Here is a 27,285-nt window from a genome sequence, read left to right as displayed (position 1 = left end):
CTGTTAACATCCAAGCGGATGTTAACATGATCTCGAACATTCTCGTTGTCGTAGACAACGTAATCGATATCGCCGACACGTACAACGACACGTACAACGACTAGGTACCAAATGGAAAACTCCGTCTATATCGCATTCGTATTTATTCAATAATTGATATTATCAATAGAGCTCGTAATGAGGTGAAAGATCAAGGCAAATCAGAGATCTTGACGTTTCACGCATCTTGACGGAACGGGAAGTCGGGCGCGTTCAGTCGACCGGGGGATAAAGGGCCGTTGACTTCCCTCGCCTGCGTATCGCTCCGCAATCACTCTTACAATAACAACGAATGTTAAAATCGCATTAATCACACGCATATTATACAATTCTTTTTTTTCTTTTACGAGAGCCGACCGAAATAAAAAATACGAAAAAGACAACCCGAGCACACACCGGGATATCGACGGATGATTTCGCATTCTCTCAAACATCGCACAATCGTATCCGATTCCTGGTCTGCCTGTCTATCATGAGACGGTTATGATAGGAGGAGAATAGAGATAGAGATAGAGAGAGATATAAGACACTTGGAAGTCAGAGGGCCCAGGTCTCTCGTACTCCGGGCTGGCTCGTCAACGTGACTTTGATTTTGCTTCGAACATTCATCCTCGATTAGATCCTTAAACGATACAACTGATGATGACGATGATGATGATGATGATGATGATGATGATGATGACAATGACGACGACGATGACGATGATGATGATGATAATAATAATGATAAAATTTGTCGTTTTATGTATAATATCTCTTTAGCGTAATTATATAATTTACTTACTTAAAAACGGACATACGTAAAATTTATGCACGCGGAAAACTGCGATTAAATAATAATATTACCCTCCGGTACATACACAATTATACGACATTCTGCGCATTCACGACTATGAAAAAGGGGGGCAATGGGGAGGATGGATGAATTTAATTATGTAATAAGAACATGTAAAAACTTTCAAATGCGACCTGCTTAAGATTCGCTATATGTATAATGCTTGTCCTTAATTCATTACCGCGTACAATTAGATGTATTTATCGAAGAGTATACTACAATCTACGAAGTAGGAAATATTTTGAGTATTCACCTCCCACTAATATCCGAGAGCCTGTTTTGTACGTAGCTCTTGCTCACGCGTTTGCCAAAATCGCGTTAGAATCTCCTTTGAAATGGAGATTCATCGATTTCGTCCTGCCGCTGGTAGCAGGATAGATTCTACTGTTCGTTTTTTTTTTATTGCCGCGAATTATCTACGAAAGTTCACGCAACTCTCTCTCTCTTTCTCTTCGTTTTTTCGCCTCGATTTTCCTTTTAATTTGTTATATGTACAAATTACAGATTGTCCGCTTTACACAATCGATCAGCTCCAGTTTTAGATTGCCACGTGCACGCCACTTCACTGTGTGTCTAGATTTGATCATCTCCACCATTCTCTACACAAATAAGGCACCTTTAACAAATTACGCTGTTTTTAAGCTACACTCGACTTTGCAGTCCCACGCTCAGTCAATAGACGACGCCACGTCTCTGCACCGGCGATAGCTAATTCGTAATTTGTCAATCGAGGCATACGTAAACAGCAGTCTTAATGTATCGAACAAAAAACATATTATATATATATATATATATATATATATATATATATATATGTATATATAGTGGATATATGTGATCAACTGGGTACCCCATAAGGCCCATAGATTATTCCTTCTTTCATCTCGCAACTCTCCTCAAACGACGATAAATATTTTTAACTTTCAACGAGGCTCATCACCACTTAAACCGCGATTCGTGCTTTTTCATTTCAAAACACACACACACTCTCTCTCTCTCTCTTATCTCCCATCTCATTAATCAAGCCTTTAATTTATCAGACGTCATCAGACCGCTCTGAATTTGGCTAAAAATATTTCATATCGTTTAATCCACCACGAAAGCAAGGAATAAACGTCAAACTCAAAGAAGAATAATCTATTCGAATTCTATACCTAGCCTAATCGAGGCTATCTTACATATCCAAGAGGAAAGCGGTATTACCCACTTTAAACGTCATTTGTGCTTGTGGAATGCTAGAAGACGGCGCTGTCCAACCGAAATCAGTTGACGCGTGCCTAGGGGAGAATCTTAGTTTTCTTCCGCCATCGTGCAATCACTGGACGCAATCGAAAAAATTAATTTGTATTTACACATTATAGAAATCGAGAGAAACAGTCTCTCTCCCTCTCCCTCTCTCTTTCTCTCTCTCAGATCCTCCCTTCCTCTCTCTCTCTCTCTCTCTCTCTCTTTCAAAGTATGGCGATTGAAGCAAATAAAAAGATAAATGCGGAGGAAACTTTAACGCGAATTAAAACAAACGGCAAATTGCACTATTAATTATGCAACATGCCGATTAAGTGTAAATTCTTTCGCGCCGCATTATCATTGCAACTATACAACAGTAACACGGAATAAATTTGCTCACGCGACGTGGACTGACACGAACGGACGCAAATGCCGACATGCGCACACCGTCAATTGGCCAAGCCCGCTATAAAAGTATGTGTGTGTGTAAAAATTGCAGAAGAAGCATCACGTAGCCTAATCGATGCCCCTTCCTTCCGACTTAGCCGAAATACGACAGACAGGGAGAGAAAGGGTTTAGCCTTGATATTAAAGAGTGCCATTTGCAAAGTATTGATATCGATCGTAAAGTTTAGTGGACCACGAATGAATGCTGCCTTCGACCAAATCCTCGACATGCCGACGTAATTGATCCTCAGTTAGCGTGAGGTGGAATCTATTCTTGAGACCTTGAACAGTCGCCGCCCCACCGCTGCGGAAGCACGGAAGTTGAGAGCCTGCGGAAAATCGATAGAACCCCGTTGAATATGCCCGATTAAAAGTCGCCGTACAAGCGAGCGGCCGTTGATACGAATCGCTTCTTACCCGACAACATGATCTCGACGAGGTTTACTATCTTCTCCATGTGCTTCCGTGCCGCAATCAAGCCCTGGAGGATCAAGCTTTTGAACTCCTCGAACATCTTGGACTGATTGCCGCCCATCACTTCGACGAACTCGGGCGTGAGCTTGAACGGACTGGTCTCGAAGCCCAGATTACGAGGTGACGTCGACAGGATGAAACCAAAGTCTATGTGGATCAGGTGGCCGTCGCTGTGCAGCAGGATGTTGCCGTTGTGACGGTCCTTCACTTGAATGAGATAGCTGACCAGACAGTAAGCGGCGCAGCTCTGAATGAAATTCTTCTGCGCGACGCCGAACGTCTCCGAGATAGACGGACCGAACTCCCGTTCGAAGTACTGGAAAAGCGTCAATTGGCACTGCTTCTTCACCTGATGGAGCGACACTGTGTTCAGGATCGGCTCGATCAGACCGCTGTCGTTGGACAGGCACAGTATTCTGCGGGATCAATCGAATTCGGAGAACGTTACATCGATTGCACGACGATTCTACGACGGGAACTTTAGAGTTTCAACAACTTCAGGCACAACTGTACAGCGCGAGACTACGAGTAACACGTCAATTACACTCACTTGTACGGCCGCACCCAAAGCGGCACCTGTTCATCCTGCCAGATCTTTTGCAACATCGAGAGCAACTGCGAGGCGAGAAGCTCCTGCCTGAGGTCGTCGCCGCACTTCACGATCACCGCGAGCAATCTCCAGGACGCCAAGTGCCCGTACGGACTGGAAGTTCTGATGCGTCGTTGCTTCTGCTCCCACGGTTCCTTGAGTACCGCCGCCGATGGATCCTCGGGGTCGTGATTGAACGTCGCGCTGGGCATAGCTGCCATTTCGCTTAATCGCCTCTTAATGTCGCCCGGCACGAAGATTGGCTCCCTGCTGTCGGACGAGTCTTGACTTAATTGCGATATGGTGTCCCGGTCTTTCGGCTTGCGAAGCTGCAGATACTGCAGAAGTGAAGTGTAACATTAGCGCTCTTTCTCTCTCTCTCTCTCTCTCTCTCTCCCTCCCCCCTCCCTCATTCATCAACGACAATATACGGCCGTTCGAATGAGATTGTGTACCTGCTGTGTAATTTCGTCGTCTTCCTGGCTCCAGCAGTCGTTGGGATCGTCGTCAGGAAAACTGAACGCCACGTCTGTGTTCCTGACGGAGTACGGCGAGATATTTTTCACGGGGGTTTGCCGTAGCGTTGACGATATCGTCGAATTCTGCTCGCTGTCGGTCGAAGTGGATATGTTGTTGTTAGACGATGCCATTGTATTGGACTGTTCGCCACCTGTCAAGTTTTCTTCGGACTTAGTGTGCCTTAACGAGCTCCCCATTATTTTCGTTGGCACGGGCGATGTGTACAGATCCTCCACTTCCAACACTTCCACGTATATTATATAGGGTGCCTGTAACGATAAACATGTGTATATTATTCTCACTAACTGACGAGATTTGCAGAGTGAAGTGTGAAGAAACGAGGCGCGAGCGAAACAATGTGCACACCTTGTCCTTGCTGTTGAGAACTGCGGCGTACTGCGGCGGGACTCGCACGATGTGATGTGGTATCGTGCTGTGCAAAGGAAGCCACACCCTCGCGGGGAGATTCAAATTGAGCGTGTTGAGCTCCGCTACTAACTGAACGGTTTTACTTTCCTTCGTCGGGATGGTTCCGAGCAATTTGCCGATTGATATTAATGCTTGAATAAATTCGAGTTCTGGCGCGAGTCGTGGTGCCTGTGGTCGTAGGACAGATTTTACGTCGGTATGCCGTCTTCGAGTACGATAAGATCCGGCAAGTTGTGCCGTGCAAAGTAGCAACTCACATTACAGAAACAGTCGGTCTTTTGGCCTCGTAAATCGTTCACCACACCTTGGCAGGAATAGAAGCAGGTACAGCCGTTGTCAAACGCTCGACCAGAGCTCAGGTCCCCAAGACTTACTTTATTTATTGTACCTTTCGAAAAAATGAAGAACACGTCGCTACAGACTTTGAAACGATCGTCGCTACGTCATAAGAATTATCAAATGTATTTTCATTCGGACTTTTCTTTACCGGAATGACTACGGCGTATGGTCTGAAACAATCCAGTAGCGTCGGACTGAGATCTTTGGTGGGTTTTCTTATTCGGAGACGTAAGGTTTTGCGTCGAGGGCAACGGTGGCGGCGCAGGAACTTGCAATCCAATGATGCGTGGCTTCCGACCTTCATTTCCCTTTGGCCTGAAACATTAACACGTTTAGAAGCAAGTCTGTTTCGCCGGGAACCTTCGCGACAATAGTTTCGGAATCATATCCGAAATCAGATTCCCAAAGCTTTACTCTCTCTCTCTCTCTCTCTCTCTCTCTCTCTCTCTCCTCTCTCTCTCTCTCTCTCTCTCTCTCTCTCTCTCTCTCTCTCTCTCTGCTCCTACCTGAGTTCATCCGACAGGATAAGATTCTTTAATTTGGTCCCATGAGACTTTTTCTTTGATGGCAAATGAGCATCGGAGCTATACGCATCTAACAGCCAAGCACACTTTAACGAAAAATCTGCCGACTGTCTACACCTGCAAGAGAGCATGTTCGTTTGTTCGATGTTCTCGTCTGTTCAAGTTATCATTTTGTAGACACGCACTCGAATAAAATAATTTCGATATTTACCTATGGACAAGATATGGATAAAGGACTTCTGTTACATCGTGAAGCTGTATGTACATCACAACTAATTGTGGTAAGTAAAAGTCCACATCGTTATCCGGAAAACTGAACATCTTGTTACCTGCAATATCAAGCGTTACGTTCATCGTCAAGTTAACCGGACGTAGAGAACAAAAACGCAAACCATTATTTTGCAATAGTATTCCCTATCGGTACGATCGGTGACTCAGATTTTGTTATAACAAAGATAACTTATGATAAAGATGATTTCTTCTCCTCGACAAAGATACATCCGCATACCTAGATAACTTTGCACGCCAGGTTCTTTGGAATTGAACAAGTAAGAGATAGCCATGGACATGTCGAATATCTGACTTTCGAAGAGCCGCAGCAGACAACCCTCCGACGGTTTCGGCTGTTTCGTTTCCTGCTGCCGGCGGACGACGTCCGGCTGTTGTTTCTTCACCGTCTCGATTTCCTGCTGCGTCGCTGCGCCGCAACAGAGAGTCATGGCCGCACCGGCCAGCTCGCTCTGGGTGTTGTCGGCCACCTGCGTCAACGATGTCTGCATGGCGCTCGGATGGTGATAGACGGCTGTGCTGATCTCGGGGACGCGCTCCTGCTGCTGGTAGTCGCAATGTTCTCGCGTAATGTTCGATCGCGGCTCCTGTGAGCAACGTTCAGCGTTCACGTCGTCGCGCCGTGGATGATGGCCACTGTCGTCATCGGCGGTGGCGGCGGCGGCAGCGGCGGCGGCGGTGGTGGTTTCGTCCTTGGCTGACACTGACGACTCATCGGCGAGACGCGTGGACAGTTCTACGGGTGACACCGGCACCGATACCGACACCGACACATCACTGTTTTCTGCACCGTCCACCGCGTCCACGGAATACATGTCGCCCGGCTGCGACACGGACGAGTCGAGACTCTCGCGGCTGTGCAAATGATCCACACTGGACTCGCGGGTGGCGGCGTTGGTCGCGTCGCTCGAGCCGCTGTCGGAACCGCACAGGATACCGGAGTCGTCGGAACCGAGACTAGCCAGGTCTTCGCGTTCCCGGCTGCGCCCCTTGCAAGGCCCCGACGATGTGGCCGCCTTAGCGACCGGTGCCGGATTCTCGCATTCCGGGCTGGGTGTCACGTCCACTTCCGGGATCCGTTGCAGCGCGGAGTCGAGGCTGCGGTTCCTGTGATGGTGCGTCGACGTCGTCGCGTTCGTCTGGGACACCGGTGGTAGTATGATGCCCATTGATCTGTAAACAACGGCCAAAACAGACTTTAGCATTTAGCCACGATTAACACGATTAGCCGAGATTCTTTTCGACAGGCTACTACTTCATACGAAGTTCCCGGATACAAAGTACGATCGCAAATCTTCTCGACTACAAGTGCACTTTAAATATCAACATCTACCGATGGAATAGAATGTTCCGCGGCGAATAGTGGCCGAGAGTTTTCTCTGTCTGCCATTCCATTCTATTCTCTAGATAATAGACTTTCCACTCGTATCGCGCATACTTTGATCGCGTGCACGCGACATTAGCCGGCTCCAGTTTCCAGCTGGCGGCTGCGAAAGAGCGTACGACGAAGAAAATAGATACGACAGCGGCTGCGGCCGCGATTACGCGCTGCAGCGCGGTTATTAATATTGATGACGTCGGCCGTCGCGTTGCAGCCGACGGCCGATTTAAGTATCTCGGCGCATATTTCTCAATTTGGCCACGACAATGTAACTGTCGCACTACTACTACTACTACTACTACTACTACTACTATTTCTTCTTCTCCTTTTTCTCCTGCCTCATCGCTCGAGTTCTCGTGCACGTTGCCGATCGCGCAACCGTGGCGCGTAATACACGCGCGCGCGAGGCGGATTTACGATCGCTTATTCAACAAGTGCCAGGATACACACGCGCGCCATCGCCAGGCGCGCGCATCACGCTCGCAAATAGCTCGCGCGAAGTGGCTCGCAAATATTCAGGAAGCGGCTTTTCAGGAGAGCACGTGCGATAACGAGAGCGGCTGCTGGCTGAGTGCAGATCCGCCGCCCCCGCGGAGCGAAGTCGCGCGAAGTCTTCGTACCTGAAGTCCAGGCTTTGGTTTCGTTGATGCGTGGTCAGTCTGCTGCGTGGACTAATCGACGGATTCGGCCGGCCGTGTACGAGAGGAACATTACAGTTGGCAAGTTTGTGCCTCTTGATGTGTGTCACGCTTTCCTGGCGCATAGGTCCACCAGTCGGCGTCACTGCCACTACTTCGCTCATATTAGAGTCAGTACGAGCACCGGCTCGGCTAACAGTCATCTGCTGGCCATGCTGGGGCTTCACCTGCAATATGCGAGCACAGGATCAGCGGCGGCGCCGTGTCTCTGGTTTCCGCGCGGGAACGCGCGGCCAGTAGCGTGGAATGCGAAGCGTCTGCGCGCTCGAAAAATTTACTGAATTCGCATGCCGGACACACGCGAGTTTACAATGTCGAAAGTGGAACAGATGCCTCACTTATATACCATATGTAACGCTCGCGTGTATGATACAACAATACAAACGCACATGTACAACAATACAATGGATACACGCACAACGCGCGACACACGCGAGGCTCTCGCGGCTGTAATATTAAAGAAACGCGGACACACCTAATCGCCACATCGCCACGATAAATTGATATATCGTTTAATCGTCAGGCTGTAATAAAACTCCTAATCGGTACTAAGTACGGTCTAAACGATCGTCGTGCGTGTTGGCAAAACGAAGCACCAGGAAGACCGATAGTTTACGCGATACAACGTTGCTCATGAAGTGACTATCAGCGGCCTGAGAAAGAGAGAGGAGGAAGAGAGAGAAAGAGAGAGGAGGAAGAGAGAGAGAGAGAGAGAGGGACGCGAGATACATCACTTCCGGTATCTTTGTTATTTTTGGGAGCGTGGACTGATAAGAGCATATAATATCGCTCCGGCCGCGTATACAAATCTCCACTATATTAGACACGAGAACTATACTAATCCTTAATATCAACAATCATAAGCGGGAACACGCGTGTTTATTATCAATCGCAATCAAACACGAGATAAGTGCTATCGGTGTCACGAGTCGGGGCGCGGGAGGGGGAGTCGCGTATCGCGAATTAATATGCACAATGAAAGAGACTTTGCTCGCGGGACTTTGCGAAATTGCGGTTATATAACGCGACGGCGGCGTCGGCGCCGCGTGAAAAAGCACGGGGCGCTTATTCCTACTGTTTATGCCGGCGGAGACCGACCGGAAACCGCGCATCTGTCTGGAAGGTCGATCGCATCGCCTCGCAATCTCGATAGCGCGCGATTGGAATTTCCTCTCGAGCGGGATTACAAACCGGTATAATTTTATTGTGCCGCTTGCGGAATCGTTCCCATCAACGCTAGCCGTGGAGGAACTTGGAGGCGAAGAACCTGTTTCCTTCGCAAAATCGCTTTGAATGCGCAAAAAAAAAAAGAAAAGAGAAAAAAAAGACCGAAAAAAGCAACCGACAAAGTTCCAGACACAATATTGATTTTGACGCGAAGTCTAAAACGCGTCGTAAATTTTGTCCTCGCTTGCCGCTCGCCTCTGCGGAGACGCGATTGAACGAGCGAACTCTCGAGATCGCCGAAACCGCTTGTCAATTATGCAAACCGTATGCGCACCACGCGCATGGGCGAATACGGGCAACAATTGGCGGAAAAGTGAAGGCCGGAGAAGCCAAAGGTCGGCCGATCCGCCGCGTCGGAGAATGGTAGCGACGGATAGAAAAAGTGCTGATGCGCGCCGGAATCGAGACATTTAGAAAGCGCGGCTTTTTATCAATTCGAACACTTTCTAGGACCCCGTCCCGAGGCGTGCGCTCTATTCGGCGCGCGCGGAACGCGGCGGCGGCACAAAAGACGACGCAATACTTCATTACTTGCTCGAAAGTTACGCGGAAAACGAGCGCTTCCAACGCTCGGAAATCGAGCGCTCCATTCTACGTCGCGTCCCTTTGTGCGCCGGCGATGGGTACTTTTGTTTGTCGAGCGGCGAACGAACGCGAACGACACGTTAACACTGCGAAAAGTTACATTGGCGAAAAAAAAAACTAGAGAAAGAGAGAGAGAGAGAAAGAGAGGGAAGAAAACAAGACGCCGCGGGCTTTCGCGGGCGGGATAAAAGCTGCAATCCGCGGCCGCCGCCGCGGCGGCTCGAAACTTTCGATTCTTTACACCTTGCCGACTTTCCCGCGTGAATTTTTCACGCGACGATTCTGAAATTCGTGAAAGCGCCCGGCGGGTTTGGCTCTACCGCGCATCGGCGAGTTTCGCGGTCCATATGGGATGGAAGGAACGCGCGCGGCGTGGCCGATGTCGCCGCCTCCTCGCATCCGCCGCGGGTAATTACGATTCCATTTTTTTTTATCTTTCTTCGCACGCGCGCGCGCCTTTTTACAAGCGCCTCGCGAGCGTCCCGCGATAAAACGCGATAATACGACGTGTGCCCGACGGTGTGTGTTTCAGGCGGGTTAACGGAATGCGAATGCGAACGCGAATGCGCGCGCGGCGCGGGTGTTACGGCGCGGAACCGACGGTTTCTATCGCCACATACGGATCGACGCGTTGCAAAATCCGCCGCAGCGCGCACACAATCCGTCGCCTCGAAACTCACCGTCGCGCGTGGAACCATATGTGCTTTCACCGCTTGTGGTCCGCGCTTCGGTGCCGGCGCGTCCGCACGATGTTTCCGAAATCTTGCCGCAAAACGCGCCGTCGGTGTGGACGAGACGCGGAGAAAGAAAGAGAGAGAGAGAGAGAGAGAGAGAGAGAGAGAGAGAGAGAGAGAGAGAGAGAAAGAGAGAAAAAGAAAAAGACGCGCACGCCAAGCCGAGGTAGAAAGTGCCGATACTTGTCTCGCGATAATTTGATATTCCGCCGGCGCCATTCACTTCTCCGACGTCGGAAATAGCGTTGACGCGCGTTGTACCGCCTATCGGGAAATGCAAAAGCATTCCGCCGGCCGCGCGATGAGTCTCTCGCCCGTTCTCGAATCGTCAAGCCGAATTATCGGCTTGTGCTTGCAATTCGCGTCGCATCGCTTTTTTCGTTCCTCTCTTTCTCTCACGAGAACCTCTCACGAGAAGCCAGATCGTTACCGATGATGTCAGCGAACGAAAGTATCGGCGCGCATTTTTTCCTTTCGAATGGTCGTCGAGAGACGGCGCGGAGGCGGAGGTTGAATGCGAGCCGTTGTAACGCGAATTTCGTCGATGATCTAATATAACCAGCGATGATCGAACGGCTTTGACGACTCTCAGCGGCGGGCGCGATTAACGAGCGTGGGCGTGAGACTCGCGCCAGAAAGCTGCGAACGAACGCGTCTCCGCGAGAGCGAAACAAGCGACAACTGGCTGACAAAGCGAGCCAAAATCCACGCGCGTCGGCGGATCTCAAAGATCCTAGCTCGGATCAGCGCCGAGCGAAGATTCACGAGAGCGAAGCTCACGTTGTTCACAAGATACGCCCGAGGAATTTAAGCTTCGTGCGCCTTGAAATTGCGGCTCTGACTTCGCACTTGAATCTGCGCCTTGGCGCGTTAAGTTTACACAACAACAGCCGAAATTCTATGCGAATGCTAAGGGAATCCGCTTCGTGGCCTCGTGACATTTTCGACGGCCTTCGCGAGAGACTTTTCAACGCGTCGACGACGCTCTAGCAAGCACGCGAAACTCCTCCGACGCGACCGCGAGGACACGTCCGCGGCGGCGGCGGCGGCGGCGGCGGCGGCGGCGATGGTCCTAGTCTATGAATCATGGTCGGCGTATCATTCGTTTCTGGCTGCATTCGTTTCCGCTAAACGTCGCGCAGTCCGACGTCCAAAGTCAAGCGACGACGAATGGATTAATCACGTCATCTGGGAATTCTGCGTTATCAGTGCCATTAGCATATCGCCGCGCACGTGACATTGACGTCTGTCACGCACCAAGAGCGGTGTATCCTGAAAATTCGTTGATCATTAAGTAAAGCTGACTCGGAGCTGACGCTCGAGTGTTTAATTATTATCGAACGGAATCACCGAAATTTGGAAATTCCGCGTTATCACCGCGCACGTGACACTAACTTGTCTATCGTGCACCAAATACGGTGTATCCTGAAAATTCGTCGATCATTAAGTAAAGCTGAGGACGTTCGAGTGTAATTATTATCGAGCGGAATCGCCGAGCGGGGCGGCGAGCGTCGCCAAGTCCGCGTCGACTAATCTAGATTGTCGGGTAATAACCGGTTATCGAAATCCGGGTGACACCAAATTCCCGGCGTCGCCGAGGTCACGGAGAATACACTCTACACTTCCTAACTGCGTTGCAGATCAACGTTGAGAGAGAGAAAGAGAGAGAGGGAGGGAGAGGGGGAGAGAGAGAGAGAGAGAGAGAGACATTCGCGCGCGTCTACTACACGAGAAGCCCGAACTTCGACCTCGTCACATCAGTGAGTAGCCCCACTTTCGATACTGCGGACATATCAAAGACTACAAACAACATCGATATAACAAAGAGTGCCGCTTCATTTCCTAGCCTAATGAAACCGGCAACGAACAATAACGAAACGACCGTTATCCTTATCAAAATCGACCGTCCGAGAACTCGACGTGCATACCGACGTGCAGCACACACCCATACGGCAGAGATCGGAAAAAAAAAAAAAGAGGAAAGCGAAGGACATTCTCGCACGTCAACGGCGATAATAAGAATTCAGCCGCTCACGTTCACGTCGCTCACGGATCCTCGCGGCTGCCTCTGAGCGGAGCTCGCGAGTCAACGAGGACGCGACGACAATTATCGCGCGCGCTCTTCTCTCTCGCTCGCCACGCAGAATCCGCGACGGCGAGCGCGATCTCTCGCGATTTCGATCTGTGCACCGCCTTCGCGTCTCGCCGCACCGCGCGAGCGTCTCCTGGTACCGCGGCCGTGCTGAGCCGAGCCGTGCCGTGCCGTGCCGTGACGCGCCGCGGCGCGCCGCAGCGCGTCGACAAGCCGCTCGCGATGTTGCGACGACCCGCGCGCGTTCGCTTCGCCCGTTCGCTCGCTCGCGCAGCAAGATGGGTGTGCCGTATGCGTGCGTATGCGTACGTGCGTGCGTGCGTGCGTGTGCGAGAACGAACTTCCTGCAGCGCGTTGGTATGTTGACATGATGCAGAAAAGCAAAGCCCTCCCCGTGTGTAGGCCGGCGGCTGCCGTCGCGTTGTCCTTGATGAAGGGATCAATCGTCGTGAAACGGCTGCCGCCGCAGCGCGTCAAACAAATCCGAGTCGATTCCACAGTCAATGTCGTAACCGACGTCGACGCTCACACTCACCTCGTGCTGCACGAATCCTGTATCCCGCTACGAGCAGTGCGACGACATGCCTCACACTCGCGTGTGCTGTTGCTCGATGCTCTTGGCCGAGGCGCGTCGGTTTTGCACGGCGGCGACGCGCGAGGATACCCGCCGTTGTACCTGCGGCTGAGACGGGGAGAGAGAGAGAGAGAGAGAGGAGAGAGCAGGAGCGAGGAGAGACGGAAGTGTCGTCCCGTGTCCGTGTCGAACGGCCACGGAGCGATGCGAAAAAAGAGACAGAAGAGGAGAGAGAGAGAGAAAGAGAGGCAGAGAAAAGGAGAGGAACAGAGAGAAAGAAAGAGAAAGAGAGGAACGGACGGAGAGACGGTGTACACGACGCGAGCGCGAGTACGCCAGCACCGAGTAGGCGAGGCACAGGTACGCGAGCACCGACACGATACGACGGGCTCCTCCGCACGTACGTCCGTCAGCAATGGCAGCGCGACGTCCCAGGCTGTCACACACACGCGCACTCCTGTCGTTTCTCCGACGATCGCCGCCACCGGCTACGCCCAACAACGCGCGTCGATCGTGGCGGCTTCGTCGCGGGCGCGATGCGCGCGATGCATCGCGAGAGCAAGCCGATTTTTGCGGAACGGCCGCCGTAAGCGTTTGCTCGCTGTGGGCCCCGTCGGCTTTCGTTTCCACGGAGAGACGCGGCTCCTCGCGCGCGAGACGGACGCCTCGACGTAGTGGTGGATGGTCACGGAGCGACCGAGGACGAGGACGAGAACGACGAACACACACGACGATGACAATGACAATGACGACGACGACGACGACGACGACGATGACGACGACGACGACGACGACGACGACGACGACGACGACGACGACGATGATGACGACGACGACGACGATGACGACGACGACGACGACGACGACTACGACGGCTGCTTCGCCAAACGCGACGTTGTTGTCTGACGCACGACGCACTGATTCTGAACCTGAATCCACACTGAGCGCACTGCTACCAACGCGGGGAACGTAAACCCGAGTGAAGGCGGCTGCGGTGCGCAGGGGCGTACCGCGCGCAAACGGGCCCGTGGCTTTTGTAGACGGTACCGGCGATCAGATGTCGACGATTACGATCCGCTGGTCCTCTTGCACGTTTTACATTGGAAATTTCTTCTCAACCAAGTAATTCTACTCGAGGCTGGTTCTGCAAGTGGCGGTAATCGAAATTCGAAATTTCAAAATTCCTCTACGAATTGATAGGAATTTGAAACGCGGGAAATCTGTAGAATAATAAATCGAAACTCCGATTCTTCCGACATCTTCCGACTGCCCGTGTATATATCGATAGGATTACATAAAATATATTTGTAGGAGCGTGTCACAAAAAAACAAAGAGCGCACAAGCGAGACCACATGAATCACCGGTCTCCGTTTGGAAAAAATCCGCTGTCAGTGGAATGCGCGCTCACGTTTGTTTACGCAAAGATACGTTTGACCGAGTCCCGTGTCACGTTTCGCGATACGTGTCACTGGATAAAAATGCAGCGAGCGGGTGAACTTGGGGCCGCGTGGGGGGATTCGCGTGAAAACTATCCGCGCGGGGACGGATCTACGGGGGGAGAAAAAGTCTACGTGTTACTCCCCGTGACCCGTGACGGGTCCTCCCGTGTTATTATTAAAGCGTCACTTGCTCAGCGCTCAGCGGGACGGATCCCTTCGAGCTCCTAGAGACACTAACAAATGTCCAGATAAGACGACTGACGGCAGGCTGCGTCTAAAAGGCGTTTGATAGAAGCCAGTGCTTCTAAATCGCTCTTACGCAATAACCGGCGATAACAGCGAGGTGCAACGGACGAGACAGCGTGTGTCCGAGGTACGCGCGCGCTATTACATTAATAGCTACTGTCACATTTGCACTACGATCGCACTACGCGACGGCTATTATGTCAATAGCCGTCGTATATTTACACTATGCGTACGCGCTGCGCGACGGCTATTACATCAATAGCCGTCACATTTTACACTAAAGGTACGGCTTGTCTAAGCAATACTCATTGATTGCCATTGGTATTGGTATCGACAGTCTCATTGTCAGCATTGTTCGCCGCAGAGTCCAAAACGCCGCCGCCGCCGCCGCCGCCGTCGTCGTCGTCCTTTCCCTCCTCCTCATCTTCGTCCTCGTCTTCGTAGTAGCTGACAATCGGGCCATTGTCGCTATCAGTCGAATGGTATGACAGCATCGAGATAAGAGAATCATACAATATCCGAGTAATCTGGCGGAGCACTGAGCGTAATTTGAACTCGTGTTTATGACGGAGAACTGGCATCACCGAACATAAGATGCGGTTGAGAAGAAAGATGCCTCTCGTGCGTAATACAGTTATGATAATATTTAGAAAAATGTGCGCATATTTATCTACCGCCGGATATCAATATGTTCTACGAGTTATTTATTTATCTTAAGAATTTATTTATCTGAAAGACGTTTACATTCGTATCGGCGGCGAAGTATCGATACGAGATTCATATCGCAGACTTTGGCCACTTTTTCTCGTCGAGATCTTACCAGTTCTTTTTATGCACAAGAGAACGCCAATATATTCCCTTGATTCTGACAATAACATACCTAATTGATTCGCAAAGGAATTTAACTTAGCGCGAGGTATGAATTAATCGATGTTTTCTCAGCTAAGAACTTTGTTCATCTCGACGTTTCGACTGTTCGTCTCTTTGCCTCGTACTTTATCACATATTGATGTCTCTTTTCGAACTCTTCGAAGAAGATAATGCTTTACCGTTAACTGTAAGCGAAAAGAATTTTCCTCAACTTTCCCCGGTCTGATTGATTCAAACGGACTCTTAGCGCTCTCCAAGAGCGGCGCTCTTCACGCTGTTGCGCCTGTGTGTGAATTCGCATTGAAAATAACACCCCGTTTTTAGGTTGGTAATGCGACGACGACGACGAACAGGGCTAACTCGAATGGGAAAGGTCGGTACAGCCGCGAGTACAACTGCACCCGGCATAGACTGTCTAGCGTAGCGGCGGAGACCGGAGGCCAGGTAGTTGGACGCACTAGGTGCCGCGCTGCTCCAAATGCAGCCATGCGTTATCGCGCGTACGCTGCTTTCCTTTCGAATAGCACGGCCTTTTGCTTTCTTCGTGACTCGCCGCAGGGCTGTTGGGTTCGGGCCTCCGCACGCGTGCATCCAGGACCGACTACGGGGACCTTCGCACCCCGTGCAACTTGATCTTCGAAAATCTGGTGTATGTGTGTATGTGTGCGTGTGTATGATACTTGAGAATCACTGTAGGATACACCCTTTGCCTAATTGCAGGTTTCCTCTTGCAGGGTCTCAGCGTGAACCTCGGCTGTGAAGTTACATGTGAAACACCTCGCGATGAATAATGCTTCGCTCGATAGTTTTGCCGAAGGAGAAGGAAAGCCGAGAAGAAGGAAGTTACGAGAGGAGTCGGAATCTTTCGAAAACAATATGACATAAACGAGGCGTTATATCGCGCGAAACTGCATGGTAAAAAGCTGCTCCTCTTCTTTCTAAGACCGGTCGTCGTTTTCTTCTTGATTCTTCAGCCCGATTCAGCTAAATTTAACAACTATACTTGTCTATAATTATTATAAACTGCAAGAAATATTTCCTCTCTCCTCGTCTCGTCGTGAAGTTTCCGCTACTTGAATTTCGCAGAATGGGCTCTAAATCCGCGCTCCCACAGCTGCTGACGAGCTTTGACGAGTTATGACGCATTCAACTATGACGTACACGATTCGGAACAGTCATGCATGTCTCTGCGGCGATGTTCGTCGTAAACACTATCGCGTGTGATATCATGCGCAATTAATGCATACTGCCGTAGCGGGCATTTAATGGCTTTCCGATCGTAAGGGTTCGTGGCATAACTCGTTCGCGCTGACTCATTTGTCCCTGATTGCGTTAAAATCGATATGATATATAGCACGTTGGCTTATTTGGAAAGCAACATATTCGCGAGACCTTGTTCTTAATATCGCTATCGGATGCCACGCTTAATCGTAATCTGTATAAACACGCATATGCCGCGTTGTTTTATTCGTGCTTCGTATTGAATATTTATACGACTATTTATAGATCGAACGCAACAATATTTCTAGCTTTATCACTGCTTTACTCGAAGAACCGTTTATAAAAGAACAAAAAGAAAAAAGAAAATGAGAAGAACAATTAAAGTTAATTTCACAAATAAATTATATTATGCTGATTATTAATAAAAGTACAACATCAATTTTTTACAGCGATTTAAAGTTGGACGGACGACGAATGTATTACAAATCAATCAAGATCAATGCGCTCTAAGAAGATTAGTATTAATTATTGTTAATATTTAAATCAATTAAAATGGGACATATTACGTTTGCTACCTCTCTGACGAATAATAACTTGATGGACTATTAACTTCGTCATATTGGTAAGTCATCCCACCGTTCTCATTTGCCCTACTAGTTACCCTATTACCTACTTAGCCATTCTCTCCCACAAGCACACACTATGTATTTATATATTCATTATTATTATTATTGATATACTCGTCTGTCACACGGTGAAAGTCACTGAATTAATTCATCGATATATACTTCACTTGGTTGCTCTTCTATTGCGAACGCCCAAAATGTAAATCGTGCGTTTACTCGTCGTAAACGTCTGTTTATTGTAGTATCTAATGACTTAATAATTACATGTTTTCTCTGTTCTTTAGAGAGAGCTCGTTACAGAGCATCGATAAGAGCAATCTGTTGCTGTAGTCACTACCACAAACGTAACGCAGCATTCGTTTGAGTCGGCGGCACGTCCCCGAATTCTAATTCTAAGAGACGCGACGTCACCGGACGTCAAATTTTCGGAACAATACACAGCCAGCGCACGTGGTTATATTTACGAGATACACGTAAGGTTATTTTCGCCGGACGGCACAACGGCCGTGAATCCCGAGACGCCGCAAACCAGCCGAGCGCCAACAACTTCCTGGAATATTCCACGCTTTCTACCTGCGCGTCAGAACGACGATTCAAGGCGCGCTTAACACCTGGTGGTAAACGTATTGACTGGTACGTCATCGATGAGTAGTGTAGCATATAAACGACATAGAAATGAAATGTACCAAGTTGTTTCTTCCCCTCGTATCACTTCTTCACTTTATTGCCTTCATACTCGACATTCCTTTTAATTGATCACCGACTGAATGGCTTTTCATTATAGATGAAAACACCGCTCCAGCATTGCCGGTTACAAGCAGAGATACCACTCGATGTTGATTGCATCGACAATTTGACACGTCGTTGTAACCATGCTTGCATCCGACGCTCGTCACGCGAGTAGCAAAGCAACTTGACCCTGCGCCAAATGCAACGACCAAGTGACGGATCGACGCAAGGGCGGTCCGTGAACTGTCCCGCACAGGCACCGCTGGCTCACATTGATTCATTCCGGTATAAATTATTTTTAAGGATATAAATTAATTTTAATTTTATGTTTGCTTTCGGACTGATATAGATGTTAGAATAGGATTACCGTTAATCCGTGATTTTACATGCATCTTGAAGATCGGTATATCTTTCTTGCCGTAAAATCTGTTGTATCTGTCTTTGATATCGATTACGTTCAGTATTGGAAAATATTGAATAATGACATATAGTGTAGATACTATTGTTGACTAATGCGTAGACTCGACCACTTGTGTCGTTTTCCTTTCTGCTTCATTAACGATTTAACTAAGGTAACAATATTCTACATCTACGATTGGTTTAGGAAGAGATCTTTACCTGACCTGACAATTTCTCGGAAACCTGAGAGATAAAAATCTCTCTAGATTTCAGAGTATGTACAAAACACAAGAGATATAATAAAATATTTCCAAGAAAATTTTAACTAAAAAATTGATGTCTATTTCCCATCTAAGGGCAAAAATGTCTGTTTTTAGGTATGCTCAGAGAAATATTTTCAGAAAAAATAACGCTTATCGTAAATCAAATGAAGTCCTTCGATCCCCAAGGTTCGTGTACTTCGCTCGTCGTTTTCGGAGCACAAAGGGCCTATTCTTATCGCGATGCGTCATTCTTCCAGCTAAAACGACAGCACAAAAAACATAACATATGTTAAAATAGCACGAAATGGCTCGCTGACACACACGGTCTCCCTCTTTCTCAGTTTCTCCGTCTCTCGTCTCCCCTCACGAGAATTATATTGAATTCATTGAAATCTACGTTCGTTAGTCACGAAGCCGACTCGTGAATTACTGAGGACATTCCCACCCAGGCATGTAACAGCAAGTCACGCGGCCTTAGGTAAAATAACGCAGTGAAACCTGTTGTAGCAAAAAGAAAGGAAAACACGTAAACGACGGAGGGAAGTGAAGGATCTGGAAAGGCGGAGACGCAAAAGAAGGAATTCCGAAGGAAACGAGAAAAATTCTAAATTTTTACGAGTGATTCGCGTTACAAACAAACCGATCTGCTATGTGCAGAGTATGTGCCCGAGGTACTCACTGGATATCTCTTTACCAAGGAGAGACTCTAACCGATTTGAAGTCAATCTTGGAAAAAGTAGTTTTACTTGATATTTCTATAGAGATCCCAGCACCGAAATATGGGATTTGACGAATAGAAGCCGAAGAGACGACCTATTGTGTCATTCATAATCTATGCGAGTCCCTGGACCCTTCTCTTCGCCTATCTCTCATTACGTCGCTGTTTCTTCCCCACTTCCTCCGATTGCTTTCGTTGAGACGACGTCGTCGATGGCGGCTGGAAACGCCGACGTAAGAATAGGAGCACGTCCGTGTGTATGCATTCGCGCATGAATTAATGTCGCACATACCGATGCCGAGAGCGCAGATAACGGACGGTGCGACATGTGATTCGCACGGCGTGTAATATGCGCGGTAACGTGACTAGGTTTATGTACGTACATTTGTTTTCCTTCATGTCTCGTGTTCGCGGCCGAATAAATCCGAGACGACGATCTCGAAGATTTGTGTAGTCGATAGGACGACTTGGGTTTATCAGCACTTCGCTTATCGCAACAACTCGCGAGTTGTTATGACGCTGACTGCTGCAACGGAAATTTACCTTAAACCTCTTATTGATGCGTTCAGATTGCTTTGTTGAATTAATACTAACTGTAACTATCAATGACGAGATTCAGATAGGAGTGTAACATTGTGTATTTCAAAGCTGACTGATCGCGATGGAGAACCCCATGTATCTCGGCTCGACGACTTTGTGCTTGTAAGACTGATGTAGTAATCTATAAAGACATATATTACGGCTTTCGTCACGACAATTGTAGATTGTTTCTCTTTTTTTCATGAACTTCTTCTGGATGTACGAAATATCTAGTTATATAAACTCCTAAGTACCTCCCGTATAATAGAGTCTCACTGTAATCTGTTACTAATGCCGGTAATTCGCGAATTATGCACTCGACATAATTGAGGCAGAGAAGCGGTTACAATCGCGATGCCTCGCGACGAATCGTCGCGACTTCTTCCCAAGTTCGAACGACGTAGAGAAAAAGGAGGAGGCAGAAGGAGAGAAAGAGAGAAAATACAGAGAGACCTTGTACTAATTTCTACGTATTTCGAACGAAGAGCATAATTATGGTACGCGACGGCCGCATTTCGCGCCGTTTGCGAAAAGAAGAAAATATCGAGGAGCGTTTGAGCGCGAATACACACACCGTGGCACGCACATCCAAAAATACATAATCTTCCTCGCCGGTAGACTCGGCTCTTCCCGTACTTCACTGAGAGTTCTCTTTACCCGTCCCTGCACCCGCACGCTGCAGATGCTCTATCATAATGATCTCTATTTTCGGCCGGAGGGTCGGCTGCAAGCTGCGTTGTACAGCCGCAGATGTTCTCCTCGGCCGAGCTAAAAGCGTTTGCGCAGGGGGAAGGTCGATCTCGACGCCACGCACGAGGGAGACAAATAGACAAATAGACGAGCTAGATACGTTTATTGTAAGATCGCGGATAGAGAGCGAGTGAGCGAGCGAGAATGTGAGAGGAAAGGATGGGAAGAGAGAGAAAATAACGGAAGATGGGAAGGGAGAGAGAGAGAGAGAGAGAAAAGAGGAAAACGTTAGTAGTGATCGCGAAGGCTATCACGAGCATGCCTCTCTGATAAAATTAGTGACAGTTTGACGACATTAAGCGATGAAGGATATATCACGTATAAACTGTAGAAAGAGAGAGAGAGAGAGAGGCGAGAGAGAGAGGCGAGAGAGAGAGGCGAGAGAGAGAGGCGAGAGAGAGAGGCGAGAGAGAGAGGCGAGAGAGAGAGGCGAGAGATATTAGTTTCTCGAAGAAAACTGAGATAGAAGTAATCTGAATCCCTTAGATCCAGTTTCACCCGCTGTCTCAGTCAGTATCAATTTATTTTCCTCTTATCACTTTCTTTTCTAGATTACTGGCTAGATATATTCTACGAAACAGAAGGGACAGATTTGTCACAACACGAGTAGAAGGATTAACGAACCAATCTAATGTTAATTGACTGTTAATAATGGTCGATATGACCGTCTGACAAAGATCGATGTCTCAATTATTCTCAATTTATTTCAGACGCTTTTTCTGTATTTTCTACAGCCTGCAAACCTATTGTCACATCGACGCGAGACACGTCTTGTCGTGTTGAAAATTTTCCTAAGATGTGATCACAGTGGAGACCAGTCAAACGTCTTTCTCGCGAGTTCGCGGAAATTAATCGCTCGTCGTGCACTTCGTCATGCAACCACTCTCATGATCTTCACGACGCTCGGATATAAATTTCCGACGTCATCGGTTAATTCGATAAAATTTACAACCGCACCAGGGCGTAGTTTTTTTTTCCTTCTCGCCAGCGGCGGGAGTCGCATGCTCGTCCGCATGACGCAGGAATTTCTTAAGGCTTCGCGGAAAGCAAGCCCAGCCAATCGTCTTGATACCTTACCGACAGCGAGACCTCGCGATTATGCAACTGTACACTCACTATGATGATGCAAGGTCGAATCCTATCCTAAATCATATAACGCTCACTTATAAGGTCACTGTGCTTTCGAGATATTATCGATCTGTTTGGGATTATTTTTAGCCGGCGTATTTGTGTCATATACATGCACATATTTACGTCGCGCCTCGGACGCAACACCGTTGCTTCTTCGAAATTGTGTTAAGGTATTTTTAATCTCGGAAAAACAGGCTGTTATCGCTAGGGGTATGCTCTTCGGGTCACATCGAGTGATATAACTAGGCAGATGTAAATTATACCTTTAATTATGTTACAATCCCTCTCATCATCGAGACGACAATGCGTCCTTCTCATCAGAATTCTTTCAATGCTTGTTCTTGCCATGTTTCGAACCTTTACGGCCCTTTCTGCCGTTTTTCCTGCGCTTTCTCTCGAGCAGCTTGCGCGCTTTCAAGATCTGTTCCGGTCTTTTCAGTTCATCCTTCGCTCTCATTTTGTTCTTAAGCTTCTGGTTATGCCGCGCCCAATGTGTGTGCGGTGTCGTGCGTACTAAAATACATATAAGACATATACGATTTTCCTCCTGTTACGATTGGAAGAAATCGACACTTGCGAACGACATAAAAGTAAATCATGAAATTCGGATAATTCCGTCGACTTACGTTTTTTCATTTCTGCCGATTCCTCCTCGTCTTCATTAGCTTCCTCGATTTTACTCTTCTCTTTCCACATATTGTAACGATTTGTTTTGTATGAAGCAGGTATCCATACACCCGACTCGGTACGTATCTTTCCCGCTTTCGGATTCTGTGTTGCAAGGTGAAATTTGAATTTGTAATAAACAATTTAATTTCTCGCAGTAAGCAAACATTACACGTGGAAATGCACAATATGTGTACACACCTTATCAATGGTAATCATTTTCTTTTTCTTCCGATCCCATTTCTTCAGTTGAGTTTGTAGATGTCGAGACTGCTCATTGTCTACCGTTAAGTCCATCTGTGCCTTATCAGCTTCTGTGCTAAACGTATTGACCGCTAAACTGCAAAATGAAACAGGTGTCAAACAAAAATAACGATTGAATAATAGAAAATTTGAATATGTAATTCATGTAATTCCTACCCATCCTCCGTATGCTTATCCGGTGCGGAATATGGTATGTAAAATTCTTCGTCCCGTTTCGTTTGGCGTTTTCTTTTCTTTGATATCTTGTACAAATTGTCACCGCTTCGTTTCTTCGGTACTACCACTGTGTTGAATGCAGAGTTAATATCTTCTGTGTTACTGGATGGCAGATCAACTTTCTGTGATAATTCTATAAAAACAGAAATGTAAAATACAAATACTATCGTATTGTACGTGCGTTACGCATTCCAGTGCCACAATATTCACCTGACTCCGTATCTATTTTGTCAGCTTCACGTTTCTCGATCTTCTTGTGGAAATTGAGGATATTTTCCTTGTGAAATGCTCGTTTCGTTTTCATTACTTGATAATCGATTGACGATGTCTTCGTGCCGATTTCAAATATCGTCTGCAAAAGGTGAACATACATAAATAAGTTGAGTAAAGTATAAATATAAAACTAATCCAACGCTTCATACTCACTCCCTGCGGCCGGTAGTTCTTCATTCTCGATATCAAGTCCATAGCAGTAGAAGAACCATCGGAATACTGCGGCAAAACTCCGGCTGCATTTATGCGAAGTTCCTTAACTCTCTTGACACTCTCCGTCGAAGCACCCGGCCGCGATCTCACATACTGCTGATAAGCATTATTGCACACCTTCTGCATGTTCGTCTGAGAACACAAAAAAAGCGATTTTATTACGCTTTCAACAAGGAGCTATGCTGACTACATGATTTATGCGTTGCAAATATTCTGAGTAGACTCACAAGATCTGTAGAATTGTTGTGCCAATTTATCAGCTCGGCCAGCTCCTCTTCTATCATGGTCTGCGGCATCTTTCCCACCGCAGATTCCATATTCTCAGTAGATCCAGTGGCAGGTACTATCAGTAAAGGTCGGCCAAGAAATAGATGCAAGTCGAGAAGATATGGATATTCATCTACGCTCACGATGTTGTATGCTGTTCCAGCACGTCCGGCCCGAGCGCATCGTCCTGCAAAATAAATAAGTTTTGATTATGGTATTTAATACCTGACAAAGTGGTCGTACATCATCTAATTTAAAAAAAAGAACATACCTACTCTGTGTACAAAAAGTTTAGATTTTGCAGGGAAGTTGAAGTTGATCACACAGTCCAAGTGTGGTATATCTATTCCTCTAGCAGCGACATCTGTCACAATCAGGACTTTTGCTTTGCCGGTTTGAAACTTTGCTGTATTTATCTTACGTGCAGAAGGATCCAGGTTCGAATAAATGAAGGTATTGATGATCTTAGCTTTGTCCAATATCTGCATGAAACAATTCATACAATCATGAAATTCCAAACAAGTTTTTGCAGGATATATTTAGGAAATTATTATATTATATATTATTTACCTGATGTATATATTCCACATGATGCATGGTTTCCGCAAATATAATTATCTGCGAGTCTTCTTTTATCACTCTCTTTAATAAACATAAAAGTACAGCCAATTTCTCTTCAGGTCGACATGTAATAAATGATAACTCTAATCCTTCTGGCAATTTACTCTCAACATCCAAACGAAGTAGAACTGGATCACTCAGACCAGCCTTTGCAAAGTCCACTAAAACTTTGGGTAAAGTAGCAGAAAACAATAATGTTTGCCGTGACTCTGGTAATCTGTTCACAATTTCGTGTATCTGCTCGCCAAAGCCCATCTCAAATAATCTGAAATACACAATCTTGTCTTTAATAATGTATAATCTCCACATCATTAGGACAGACCATAGAGAAAATATTACCTATCAGCCTCATCAAAGACGACATATTCAACATTTTTTAACTGCAGGTCCATTTCTACACAAATATGTAAGAATCTACCAGGTGTAGCTACAATAATATCAGGATTTCCATGAATTGCACTAAACTGATCATCTATGCTATCACCACCTAATATCACAGCTGCTTTCAGTCCTGTAAATTTTCCTAGCTCTTTTATGAATTTCAATGTCTGTAATGCCAATTCACGTGTTGGTGATAATATTAAAGCACGTGCACCAGTTTTAGCCAGTCTTGTCTTGAGTTTTTCAAATAATGGAATTAAAAAACAGGCTGTTTTGCCACTACCCGTTCTAGCCATTGCTACTATATCTCTTCCTTCAAGAGCCAATGGTATTGTCTATTAAAAAATGACATAGTTATCAATATCATACAGTATCACACACCAATATTATAATATAGGAATTGTAGCGTTAAAAACATTATAAAATTAAAATATCTTTAAAATTCTATCAACTATATACCTTTCTTTGTATAGGTGTAGGTATTTTGTAGCCCCGTTTCAGAATCCCTTTTAACACTGGAAAAGTAAGAGCCATGGACTGAAATCCTCCAGATTTTTTGGAAATCTTCTTTTTAATATTGGCGATTTCAGTATCCTCATTATCGCTGATTGCGTTTGGATCGGTAAAGCCAACAAGATCAACCTCCTTCATCTTGTGAAAAATTAATACAAATTAATATACAAATATGTAAACTTAATATAAATGTACTCCAAATATATCTCGAAGATACATCAAACATACCTTGTTAATGTATTTGTTTAATTTAATTCTTATAGAGAACCAAATTATCACATACCCTCTATCCAAGAGTAATGATAACCTCACACGTACACATGTACCATGTGCAAAATACGTGCTCGCGTGTTCACATTATTAAATTCAGCTGATCAATAAAGATAAATTTTTAATTGTTATGTGTATTAATACAAAAATGCGTTCAATCTGTTGTTGAGTTGTACAATTGGAAAATATAATGATTTGTTGTCTTGTTGTTGAATATAACTGGAAAATAAGAACGATATCTGACTCGTCGTTGAATTATACTACGTGCTCGATTCTTTACGATAGCAACGACTCGTAGCAGAAAGTAGCAGCAGAGAGTAACCTGAGAGCGGCCAATACGACATTTTCTGCGACACCGACTTTCCGCACTGGGAAAGGACGCCATCTGCATCCATTTTGAGAGGGGAACTACGATAGTACATCCACTTTCAGGTCTCGGTGGTAAAATCTGCATATGGTGGAAGTCCATGCTACATCCACTTTCAGGCGGTTTATGTCCGTGCTGCAATGACAGTTGCCATCTCTATGCCAGACTATGGCCGGTGGTCTAAAAAGAGCGGGGGAGAGGGGAGGAGGAGCAGAAAAAATAAAAGTACGTATTAAATGTTAAATCTTCGAATATATATTGCCGTATCAAAGTCTCTTCTATAATAAACAATTTGACATGTATGGAGACGCATGATGTATCGTTGTCCGCGTCCCGTTCACTTCGTCTTGTTTTTAATTCAGCATCCCGTCCGCTCCGGACATTCGCTCGTGGCACTGACAGTGGCCGTCGGTGAGCATTCGATCCGCTCGGAGGAGCACGTGTTATTCACGTAATTAACGTGACGAGACTCCGATTATAAATATCCCGCGAGCCGACGAAATATTTGAACTTTTAAAAAAAGCATCAAAGAAAATCACGTTAATGTTGTCATGGGTAAAATTTCACCCCGGTATATATTTTCTTATTTTCGAAATAAAAAAAGCCAAACGAATGTAATTAAATGTTATTTATCATCATTGAATATTAAATGAAAAGTAGAAGAGTTATTGTCCGCAGCGGATAATCTCCCTGTATAAAATGTCGAACTGAAACATATTAAAAAGTATTGACATTTTGAATACGTCTGAATTCTGCTTTCTGATCTGAAGAAAGGGAAAATAAAAAGTATTAGTTCCCATTAAATTTCACCGCGCTAAATGCGAGATGGCAGTAGTGAATGCTTCGCATTAATAAGGATTCAATTCGTTTCAAATATGCCTTGTATTCAATCGCAATCGATAATTTTTAAATGCGAACTTTCGTATTGAAAAATATTCACTTCTTCTCCTAATCGTTTTCGGATTCAGAGGCATACAAGATTTTCACGTTCTATTCCCCGTCGCATTAAAAAGTATTCATCCGCGATCCAATCTGAGAGCAGAATTCACGACAAAATCTCGTGAATGCGAAATAATACTTTTAAATACGACATTTTATACAGGACTAATATTTAATAAGAGCGCGACTAAATTCGCATAGGATGAAATTCCATTCTTTAACGCTACCATGACCTTTAATTATTCTCTGAAAACGGCGTCACAACAACTTACACTCTGTACAATTGGTTGCTAACACATTTTCTAATCGTATACATTCCTCT

The 27,285-nt window shown here is 46.5% G+C and overlaps 2 protein-coding genes and 1 long non-coding RNA gene across 11 annotated transcripts; 1 reads left to right on the top strand and 2 right to left on the bottom strand.

Annotated features, from left to right (window-relative positions):
- Positions 1 to 126: 126 nt before the first annotated feature.
- Positions 127 to 13,304, bottom strand: fwd (phosphatidylinositol 4-kinase beta fwd). The gene is made up of 12 exons (XM_011153787.3): positions 12,963 to 13,304; positions 7,712 to 7,956; positions 5,931 to 6,883; positions 5,634 to 5,751; positions 5,405 to 5,539; positions 5,047 to 5,213; positions 4,817 to 4,947; positions 4,497 to 4,727; positions 4,067 to 4,399; positions 3,573 to 3,949; positions 2,966 to 3,438; positions 127 to 2,877 (listed from the first exon to the last, which is right to left on the bottom strand). The coding sequence occupies exons 2-12, from the start codon at positions 7,930 to 7,932 to the stop codon at positions 2,690 to 2,692; spliced, it is 3,327 nt and encodes a 1,108-aa protein (XP_011152089.2). The 5' UTR covers positions 7,933 to 7,956; positions 12,963 to 13,304; the 3' UTR covers positions 127 to 2,689.
- On the top strand, positions 10,465 to 18,339 carry LOC105190831 (uncharacterized). Of its 8 annotated transcripts, none has more exons than XR_003112796.1 (6): positions 10,465 to 12,784; positions 15,882 to 16,210; positions 16,292 to 16,472; positions 17,228 to 17,400; positions 17,689 to 18,037; positions 18,189 to 18,339. It is a non-coding gene; the product is annotated as an uncharacterized LOC105190831 (long non-coding RNA). The 8 variants fall into 8 exon arrangements; XR_002163095.2 differs by lacking the exon at positions 10,465 to 12,784 and adding an exon at positions 13,185 to 13,361 and having other exon boundaries at positions 15,882 to 16,206; XR_002163094.2 differs by lacking the exon at positions 10,465 to 12,784 and adding an exon at positions 13,185 to 13,361 and having other exon boundaries at positions 15,882 to 16,206; positions 16,278 to 16,472.
- On the bottom strand, positions 18,098 to 25,992 carry LOC105190830 (ATP-dependent RNA helicase DDX54). Of its 2 annotated transcripts, XM_025297973.1 has the most exons (15): positions 25,616 to 25,992; positions 25,334 to 25,525; positions 24,833 to 25,209; positions 24,443 to 24,758; positions 24,144 to 24,354; positions 23,833 to 24,059; positions 23,546 to 23,737; positions 23,330 to 23,471; positions 23,060 to 23,252; positions 22,841 to 22,979; positions 22,600 to 22,744; positions 22,237 to 22,486; positions 20,667 to 21,985; positions 20,108 to 20,234; positions 19,965 to 20,039 (listed from the first exon to the last, which is right to left on the bottom strand). In XM_025297973.1, the coding sequence occupies exons 2-12, from the start codon at positions 25,523 to 25,525 to the stop codon at positions 22,302 to 22,304; spliced, it is 2,319 nt and encodes a 772-aa protein (XP_025153758.1). In that variant the 5' UTR covers positions 25,616 to 25,992; the 3' UTR covers positions 19,965 to 20,039; positions 20,108 to 20,234; positions 20,667 to 21,985; positions 22,237 to 22,301. The 2 variants fall into 2 exon arrangements, with proteins under 2 accessions (XP_019700499.1, XP_025153758.1); XM_019844940.2 differs by lacking the exons at positions 19,965 to 20,039; positions 20,108 to 20,234; positions 20,667 to 21,985 and adding an exon at positions 18,098 to 19,052.
- Positions 25,993 to 27,285: the final 1,293 nt, after the last annotated feature.

The sequence above is a fragment of the Harpegnathos saltator genome, unplaced genomic scaffold (assembly GCF_003227715.2).
Source record: "Harpegnathos saltator strain DR-91 unplaced genomic scaffold, Hsal_v8.6 scaffold20, whole genome shotgun sequence".
NCBI classification, from domain to species: Eukaryota; Metazoa; Arthropoda; class Insecta; order Hymenoptera; family Formicidae; genus Harpegnathos; species Harpegnathos saltator.
The sequence above is the reverse complement of the archived record's forward strand: the minus strand, read 5'-3'. Positions and strand labels throughout refer to the sequence as shown.

What these genes read in the sequence shown, in the direction of transcription:
- fwd (XM_011153787.3), bottom strand. Translation starts at nt 7,932, where the DNA reads ATGACTGTTAGCCGAGCCGGTGCTCGTACTGACTCTAATATGAGCGAA. An exon ending in AACCAAAGCCTGGACTTCAG is followed by an intron (nt 6,884 to 7,711) that starts GTACGAAGACTT and finishes CGTTGTTTACAG; the next exon opens with ATCAATGGGCATCATACTAC. An exon ending in TATCCATATCTTGTCCATAG is followed by an intron (nt 5,540 to 5,633) that starts GTAAATATCGAA and finishes GCTCTCTTGCAG; the next exon opens with GTGTAGACAGTCGGCAGATT.
- LOC105190830 (XM_019844940.2), bottom strand. Translation starts at nt 25,525, where the DNA reads ATGAAGGAGGTTGATCTTGTTGGCTTTACCGATCCAAACGCAATCAGC. An exon ending in GTCTTTGATGAGGCTGATAG is followed by an intron (nt 24,759 to 24,832) that starts GTAATATTTTCT and finishes TGTGTATTTCAG; the next exon opens with ATTATTTGAGATGGGCTTTG. An exon ending in ATGTGGAATATATACATCAG is followed by an intron (nt 24,355 to 24,442) that starts GTAAATAATATA and finishes TGTTTCATGCAG; the next exon opens with ATATTGGACAAAGCTAAGAT.